At 27.7% G+C, this 9769-nt stretch overlaps 1 protein-coding gene across 1 annotated transcript; it reads right to left on the bottom strand.

The window, feature by feature from the left end:
- Nucleotides 1–3343: 3343 nt before the first annotated feature.
- LOC145829108 (kelch-like protein 7) lies at nt 3344–4726 on the bottom strand. Its single transcript, XM_082936840.1, has 2 exons — nt 4230–4726; nt 3344–4184 (listed from the first exon to the last, which is right to left on the bottom strand). The coding sequence occupies exons 1-2, from the start codon at nt 4724–4726 to the stop codon at nt 3344–3346; spliced, it is 1338 nt and encodes a 445-aa protein (XP_082792966.1).
- Between the last annotated feature and the right edge of the window lie 5043 nt (nt 4727–9769).

Here is a 9769-nt window from a genome sequence, read left to right as displayed (position 1 = left end):
GAAAGAATAAATTCATACTTTTGTCCAGATAAACTAAAAATTGTTAATAATTTACAATTTTAAATCAGTTGTAAAAAAACAAAAATTTGTAATTAGCTAACTTTATTTCTTTACTGTAGTATGCTTTAAAGTTATCTAAAAAATTAAAAATATAGAGTAAAATTTTTAAAACAACAAAATGTTTAGAATTTGTTGTTTTAAGACTAGAATAAACTGTTCTAAGAAAACACGTTGAAAAAGCTAGTTATTTATTTTTAGCTGTACCATATGTTGGAAATTTAAATAACACTAATGGAAGTGCAAAAACTGTCGAAGGTTTAGTAGTTCATTATTTAAAATATCTGAAATTATTTAAGAAATGATGTGTTTAAAAAATATATAAAATATAATCTGAGCTTTAGAAACTATTAAAACTTTATTTACAATCAGTTTGACCTTCAACAATTAGTCCTGCTTGTACAAAACAGTAATTTTTCTACTCCTTATCACCTTCATGCTTCATATTTTTAATTACGTCATCAACACCCTCAAGCGACTTTCTCTCAAGCTTTCTTTTCCTACCAGAAGGTTGCTTGAAAGGTGGAGTAACCTGATGCTTTTTAGGAGTTTTGGTTGCATCAGCTTGTTCATCTTTATTGATTTCATCATCATTTTCTTCACTTGCTTCATCAAAGTTAAGCCTCTTTTTTACGTCGTCAAGAGAATTCCTATCATACTTTTGGGTTCTGATGGCTGATTTTCTTGTTGATGATTTAGTGGTTCGAGCCATCTTTGGAGTATTGAACAGATCTACCGGTGTGTCATTGCTGTCTCCACTGACAGCTTCGGTTTTCTCAGTGTTTCCTGGAGTAGAGAGCTTTGATGCTTGATTTTGTGAAGTTGAGTCTGCAGAATTGATAGCATTTTTGTTTAATTTTTTGTTATTATTCTGCTGAGCCAAATGCACCTTTTTACTTTGAGTCTTTTCATCAGATTGTAGAGCGTTTTCGTCTGCATCAGTAAAAACCGAACCAAGTGAATCCTCATTACCTTGTAAAATTGATTTTTCAACTGGAGCAGTCTCAACAGTTTCAGCATTTGCCGATCTGTTAACTGTATCAGTTTGGGGACTGGCTGAAGACATGGTTTTGAGCTTTACTAACAAGTTTAAGTATTTTGTATATGCTAAAAAATTACTTGATAGTATAGTTTATGTTTTTCAGTAGCTTAAAAGTTAATGCTAATAAAAGTAGGTGACCAACAATAAATAAGATTAAAACAAATCATAAAGATAAAACTTTGAGCTACAGATTTATAGTCCTTTTAAAGACTATCAATTAAGCGTGTTGTTCAAGAACACGTTAAGGAGAAAACAAACTACTAAAAAATTAAGTTCAAAGACAAATATGTTTTTAGAGCATTACTATTTACATGAAGTTTTAGTTAGCCTGTTTTAGATAACAATTTAAAAAGCGAGGTTAAAAAAAACTTATAGTATACTAATTTAATTAAGTAATTTTTTTTTCTAAATCTCAAGTTTTAAATATTTACAATATCTAAGCTTAAACACAAGCTACGTTACCGTCTGTATTTTTTTATTAAATTTCTGATTTAATATATTTTATATAAACTAGAATTATAAAAGAAGAAAAAGTACTTGAATAATAAATCATACTACATCTTAGCACAGTTTAACCACAATCATTATCAAAAGTTTTAAAAGCTAACAGATTGTTACTGAGAAATATAAAGCAATATTTTATATTAAGTTAGTTTTAAAAACTAGTTTTTATTAAGTACTAAAATTAAAAATTAAATTACGAGTCTTAAAATGCATAAAAAGTTAAACATAAATTATAAAACTAAAATATCCTGTAACAAAGAAAGCTTGCAGCTAAGACAAAATTTGATACTAAGCCTAAATTTAAGTACTAAAAATTTCAATAGTTTGTAACAAAAATTAATATATCGCTTAATAACTGTTTCAAACTAGTAAGAAGAAAAAGAAAACTTAAATCTACTTAAGCACGTTCACATTTCTACTTCTCTTAGATACTTAAAGTGTAAAAAAATTAACTAGTTTTGCTTTATCTAAATTTAATAAATTTTAAATTATTAAAAAATTTTTTTTTGCAAATATTTTAATAACAATCAAATTTAATTAATAAAACTTTATTTTAAAAATATTGTGCTTTTTTTATAACAATAATATATATACCAGTACATAAACAGTATAAAACAAAGTAGTTTTAAATTCCAAAGCGTAGTTTAAATCTTTGGTGCAAATAATAAAGCTTATGAAACTAAAAAAAAAATATAAAAAGCTTTATAGAAATTATTACATAACTTAATAAAAACATAAAATGAACACATATATATAATTGATAACAAAAAAAAGACATTGGAAAGCACTAAAAGAAACTGAAATAAAACAATATAGACCAAATCGATTAACATATGCTAAGACTTTTAGTAAACAGCGTTTAAAATTTAAAGAATCATCTTTTTAATTTTTTCTTTTATTAAAGATTTTCTACAGAAAACCAGTAATGCCCCTAGCCCGCAGTAGAAGATTTTTTACATAAAATTTACATAGTTTTACTGAAACTGAATAATTAGAGTTTAAAGTTCGGTGATTTTTTTTCAGCTTCATTACTCGACGAATAATTTGTAAAACATTAAACGTAAACGCCGATAATTATGAACTGCAGTATACTAAAATACTAAATTAAAGTTAAACACAGATAACAAAGCAAATATTTTTCTACAACTAATATTTTGAGGTTATTTATTTTAAAAGATGAACTAAAATATTTTTAGTCTACAAGAAACATAAAACTTTATAATTTTATAATTCCGCCTTTAATACCCTAAGACCTCTTTTTTTTTGTATCTCTTATTAAGTTTGTATATTTTATAATTATAAACCATCGCTCAACCGTGTTTGTTTTTTAAATAAGCTCAAAGTAAACTTGCTCTTATATTTGTTTACTTGACAAAAAATAAAAATTAAATTAAATACGTTTCAAAAACAGATACAATAATTTTTTTCTACCCTTAAACTTAGTGAATCTGTTGAACTGCTGAAGCAGATTCGTCAGATTATTAGCAAAATTAAACTTCAACGTTCACGCTAATACTAATTAAAATAAACTTTGGTTTAAACAAAGTTATAGAATAAATACACTTTGTAAAAATATCTAAATATAGTTAATTAAAAGTTATACTTTTTTTTGAAGAATAACATATTGGTAATGTTTGTTAATGATAAATACACCACTTATTTAGACATGCTTAATTTTAAGAATAAATATCTATTTATTTTTTATGACTGCTCTGATACAGTTAAGCAATAAATTAATATTTATATTTGAGGAAGTTTAACGCAAGACTTATATTGTAAAGTGTTAAAACAGCCGCATGTTTCTTCATACCATTCATGTTTTTCTGTATCATAAAACACAATCGTTTTCTCTCTTTTTCCAAAAACAACAAGTTTCTTTCCGATCGAAATAGCTCCTGGAACAGCCTTACCCCAAACGTCGCGGAACGACAAAGGAGAAGCAATGACAGCAAATCTGTTGCTGCTCTTGTCAAACACTTCGCACTCCCGCTTCCAATCGTTGTTGGTAACCACGAACAGCTTGCTTTTGATCGCCACCAAACTGTGATCGTAGTGAATTTTGACCATGTCGGGCAATCGCGACCACGTTCCGGCCGCGTGGTCGAACGCTTCAGCGCTGCTGGTGGCCGTGTAAACACTTTCCCGTTGAAAAACATCGCGTTGAACCTCTTGCCAAACAAATCCTCCGCAAGCGACAATTCGGCCGTCGAAAGCGGCGCACGCCGCATCGAACCTCTCCGTTCCGGTGACCGAGCTCGTTTTGCCCGACTCCGCGTCGTAGCGGACCGCGGAGAGGCACATGAGACGACGTTTGTATCTGCCGCCGATGATAAATATGTTTTTCATGAAGTTGCAAACGCAAAACCGCCTGCGGTACTTCGTCGTGGCCACGGTTTTCCACGCGCCATCGACGTGCAGTTTTATCACGAGTTCTTTCTTTTCACTGGTCATCTGCTTGCGAACTATTGCGTGGATATTTCCGCCCACCACAACTGCTCTATAAAATCGTTCATTTTCAGCTACTGGATAGCCAACTTTTACGTTCTGAAAGTTTCCGCAAGCAACTTTCTTCAACTCTGTTCTTCGTGACGACAAGAAGACATCAAACGAGCTCTAGCTGCAATACCTGTGTTCCACATTACGACTGTGTCGGTAGTCGCAAACGCTTTTTCGGTGCAGCAAAACGCTTTCAACTGCCGATCTGCACTCATAGTTGTTGCAAATCAGAGAGTTTTCGAGCAACAAACGCTGCAGGGCTGCATTCGACAGCAATGGTAGACGCACCGTCTGAAGGAGGATTTTCGCAAATTTTGTTCTTTCATCCGCGTTGAATCCGATCCAATGTTCTGCCGCGTTGAAAACTTCTAGTTCCGAAGTGATGTGCAGTTCTGATGAGGAGAGAACTTTTTTGACGACGTCACAGCTCAGGTGAAAGAAATTTTTAGTTTCTATCACGCTCGTGTAACAACGTTCAACTACTTTTAGTGCTTCTCGGGCAAGATTAGTTGAATTGAACAAATGTGCAAGTTCAAAGTATAAAAGTACAGTTTTAAGAGTTTTTTCTCTATCAAAGTATTCGCAAACAGAAATTTCCAAACTTTCTTCTATAAGAACATTGCTCATTTTGAGATTTGAAATGATATGACGTCCTTTCTTTGTAAATTTATCTGAAAAAAAGATTATAATTTTTACATACTTTTATAAACCAGTCGAAAATACATTTTTAAAGGCCAGAGCTACACTTTTTTTTTCAGCTACTACTAGTAAGAATCTATTTTAGTTTAAACTTTAATTTTACTTTATACATATGCAAACAATTTTACTATTTTAACTAAGGTAACATGCTTGTAAAGGTTTCAAGCAAAACTTTTTTTTTACTTTTTATAATATGTATCTCACTTTGTAAACGAAATGAATAACTACAAATGTATAATATAAAACAATTACCGTTTTCAGTAGGTTCATTAGTATTTTCCTTAATTTGTTTTTTGCAGCGTTTTGTAGAGTTGTCTTTGCAAATTTTTAGATAAAAATTAGCCTTGCTTCTTATGAAATCATCACAATTTGGTATCATGGCTTTGGGATTGTTTTTTCTTGTTTTGTTACTTATTGTTAGTATTATAGTGTTTCTATAAAAATTTTCCTTTTATAAATCTACAAGAAGCAAATTGCGTTTTATTAATTTATTTAATAATAAACAAAGCGTTAAAGCCTTATGTTGAATAGTAAATGTAAAATATCATCTAGGTACTGAAAAAACATTTCAAACTAAACTATATAATTTTTTTTAAATTTTATATTTAAGTTTTGCGTGTTGTATTTTATTTCTTCTGACTTGTATGGACTGTCTTAAAGTAAATATTGTAAATAAATTTTTAAACTTTACTAGTTGTAAATTTTATGTAAAGTAGTATATTTCTAAGTAGCTATCCGAGCAACTTTAATGCAAATTAACTGAAATTTAGTTGCAAAATATAGCTGAAAGGTCTGATCAATTTATGATTTTTATTTGTTTTTTAAGCGACCTTACAGCTCCGAAAATAATTAAAATGTATTATCTTTTTTTCTAATATTAAAATAAGTTATAAACGTAATATAAATTGTTTTTGTAAGTTTTTAAACACTTTTGTTTAAGTTAGTATTTAAACTAAGAATAATCTACTAATTACTTTTATTTCTAAAGAAGGTTTATAAAAACTTATCTTAAATAAATTACAAGGGTTTCAAGAGATATGTTGTGTTTAAGAATGATTTTCTTTACCTAATATAAATTATAATATAAAAGTTCAAATACTTTAAGAATTTTCAATTATAAAATTTAGCAGCTGTAAGTGTTTAGTTTAGATATACTCTTGGTTGTGAGAATATATATTTTTGTCTATTTAAAAAGCAAAAATAAAAAATTAAATCTAAACCTCGAGTTAAAACATCAAGTTTATTTTAGTAATCAATAAGTTTTTTTTTTGTAATAAAAACTGGAACGGAATAATAGAAACGAACGTTTTAATTAAGAACGAAATAATGAAAAGTAATTAATTAAATAACAGTAAAATATAACGAAAATAATAAAAGTTGTTGTGAAATTAGACTGCAATTTTTCAGTCATTTTTATACTAATATAATTAAAAGTTTTTTAAAATTTTATTTTTAATAATAAACATTTTCTTTATTTGCAATAAATACATTTAATATATATTATATACTTACATAAGTAAGATTTTTTTACTAATAAAACTTCACAGCCCTGATCAGATAGTCCTGTACATTACTTTTTTTTATGGTAACCTACAGTATGGTGTATGTTGAATCTGAACTAATGCTTCTGGAGAAGCAAAAACAAAAGCTCACACTGTTATTTATGTCTACAATTACATTTTTATGTGGTTCTCTATCTATTTAACTTTGAGTAACTTAGTAATGTATATATTATTTTGATTACAGGAAAACATTGAATTTAAACAAATGTCCAATTTCAATATATGTCCCAAGAACCCCCTTATTGCCTCCTCCCACCACATGGCTTCTTTGCAGTTCATGACCCACTTTTTAAACTTGATTTAGGAAATTAAAACCAAAGTTAACCCTTAAATTTGAGTAACAGCATAGAATTTTAGTCAATTCAGATAAAGTTTTGGTTGTAGATAGTTGTGACATTTGATAAATATATACTACAAAATAATTTAATTTGTTGTCAAGTATACTTTAAGTAGTATTAATTGTATTTAAGTTAAATGAACAAGAAAGTTTGCTAATAGATAAAACTGGAAGAAATCATAAAACTCTGATGAAATTTGTAAAAAGCCTGTTGGGATTAACTTGTCCCTAAAATCTAGAATAGTGTTCAACAATACTGGAACAATTATAATTTATAAAAAAATATTCAACCAAAATACATTTTTTGTTATGAACGCTTAGAATGTATTAAGTTATATCTTAGCTTTGAGACAAACATAAAATAATGAAATATAATAGTATGATAACATATAATTTTTATTTTATTTTTTACATTATTGTACAGTACATAGTTAAATAATACATGAACCAACAATCATGATGGACACTTGATTTAAAAGCACAACACCATACCATCATGAAATGGTTAGTTTTATAAGTACTGCTTAATTGCAACTTGATAGATACAATTTTTGATATGCATCAAACTAATCTACAAAGTTGTTTTCGTCTATAAATCATCTTGATCATGTTTTTATAATGTTATAACTTTCATCAGATCATCCCCCACCAGTGCTGCAGTAGGAAAAGTTCATTTCCACCACTTGTTTCAAGGTTTGTTATTCCATAAGTTCTCACTTAGTTTTATATGATTTGTAATTTAATTGATCTTAACTGTAATTGGTAATTCAAAATAGTCTTAACACTTTTTTTGATAGAGTTTTATTTTTTATAATTTAATAATACTTTAATTTCTAAAGCATTTGAATAGTTTACAATGTGAGTGATTACTAAAAAAAATTGTTTTTTAAAGAATTCTTATTATTATTTATTTTGCTATATAGTTTGTGTGATTAAGAGATAAACTATATTTGATCGTTTTAAATAATTTTTACACCAAATAGTGAAATAATTTTACTTATATCCCTTAGGTCGAAGCTAAATTAAATCCCAATACATTTTGTGTAATTTAAAACAAGCCTAGTCTATTTTGTGAGCTAAAATTGTTTCTGAAAGTTTTTTGACAGACAAATGTTTGTAAAGGGCAGATATAATTTTTTTAATTTCTTAGATTTTGATCGACAAAATTTTCTAAATTTTGCAAGAAACATTTCTTAAAAGTTTAGTTTAAGGTAATTACCTCAGAAAACTTAAGAGGAGGTAGATTTTAAGTGAATTGTAGTGAAGATTTAAGGAGGTCTTTTTTATCCCTTTTTAGTTTGCGCTTCTCACAGGGTTGGCACATTACCTGGAAACCTGAAAAAAATAGGAGTTAGACAATTAAGGCAAAACAAATTTTGGAATAACCTGGAATTTGAAAAAATTATAAAAAAAACCTGTAATTTTTAACAATTTTATCATGTTTAGTAGTAAAATGTCGATTTGATACAAAAATTTATTACATAGATAAAAATTTTTTGCAATCACTGAAAATTTTTACTGAAAAAAAAAGATATTAAGTAGGTTTACAGTATCTTTCTAATGGTTTTATACTATTTAACACAGTTTTTTCACTTAAAGCTTAATTAAAAACCAAAAACAGACTAAGAAAAGTGTACTTTTAACAACCTGTAAGAATTTAGGAAAACCTGGAAAATTGGAAAAAAAAAAGAGTGGCAACTCTGCCTTCACGAGGAACCTATTGTAGTCTCGGACTTGACCTGATTTTTTAAAATTTGTAAAAAGCAAATTGTAAATAAATTGTAACTAAACAAAAAAGTGGTTAACCCCCCTATGCCCTTTAAAGCCCACCAACAATTTATCTTCTATTTTAAAAACTCTGTGCTAGAGACCTTAGATATTCAAAAAATGTTTCTTGAACAATGTATAAAAGATACAATCAAAAATATATTAAGAATTAATAGGGTTAACAATAAAAAGTTTAATTTTTTTTTGTAAATATATAACTTAAGATACTAAAGGTTTTTTAGTTCAATTATTAAAGTTCTCTACATCTAAAAACAACTTGATGTTGAACATTAGGATTGAAAACATAGTAAAATATTTGAAGACAAGTTTCCAAAGTTCAGTATGTTTTTTTAACAAAACAATAATCAAATAAAAAAAACAAACACTTATACATAAGGGCATTTATGATCTAAATTTTTTTAAGTGTGTCACAATTTTATTTTTTTAATTTATATTAGTTAGTTACAAGGAAAGATTTTACAATAAAATATTTTGAGTTGGATAAAACACTTAATATTTAAAAATAATATATTTGGATATGGTGGGTAGGCTAAACTATATTAATAATCGTTGGTACATGGTGATACTGTACTACTTTATCAGACTATAATTACTTATTTAAATAGATTAGGTTTTCTTAAAAGGACATAACATAATAGTATGCTCCATAGTCCAAAGTTAAACTGTTGCAGCCAGATGATTAATTATAAAAAAAGCTGTATTTAATTATTGTGCTAAATAGATCTATTTTATTCTTAGTTATTAGTGAAAAAAAAGGTTTTTGTATAGTTTTCTAAAATTAGTAGCATAGCTAATTAATAATCTAAGGTTTTATTTAAAAATTAAACAAAAACTTTTTACTAAATAGTTGGAAATGAAATTACTTAATATGACATCATAGGTGAGAAATCCCAACCACTGAAGCTGATGTCCTCAATTGATGAAAGAAACCAGCTCCTGGAATAAGAAACTTCCTATTGCGGTTACCAGGAACTTTTAGCAACTTTCCATAGAAAAGGTGTTGAGGTCCGAAGTGCCCCAAGGCTACCAAAGTTAGTATAAAAGAATAAAAAGTAATTTTTAATCATAACAATCACTTAATTTTGATTTAGTATTTGTTTGCAAAAGGTTTATTGTTTATTGTTTATTTTTTTTTTTTGATTGAGTATTTATATATAAAAGTACTTTGTTGCAGTAAAATCTCTTCAAATTCTGTATTTTAATAACCACCCAGCAAATTAGTTATATTTAACAGATTAAAGTTTATTTTGTAATAGGTACATCATAATAAAGAAAAATAAAACC

The sequence above is a fragment of the Thalia democratica genome, chromosome 2 (genome assembly GCF_965202585.1).
Source record: "Thalia democratica chromosome 2, ktThaDemo2.hap1.1, whole genome shotgun sequence".
Classification (NCBI taxonomy): domain Eukaryota; kingdom Metazoa; phylum Chordata; class Thaliacea; order Salpida; family Salpidae; genus Thalia; species Thalia democratica.
Note: the sequence above shows the minus strand (reverse complement) of the source record. Positions and strands in the feature narration are given on the sequence as shown.

Excerpts from the sequence above, each read along its gene's own strand:
- LOC145829108 (XM_082936840.1), bottom strand. The coding sequence starts at position 4,726 with ATGAGCAATGTTCTTATAGAAGAAAGTTTGGAAATTTCTGTTTGCGAA. Across the intron at positions 4,185-4,229 it reads AGTCGTAATGTGGAACACAG|AACAGAGTTGAAGAAAGTTG; the intron begins GTATTGCAGCTA and ends GTCGTCACGAAG.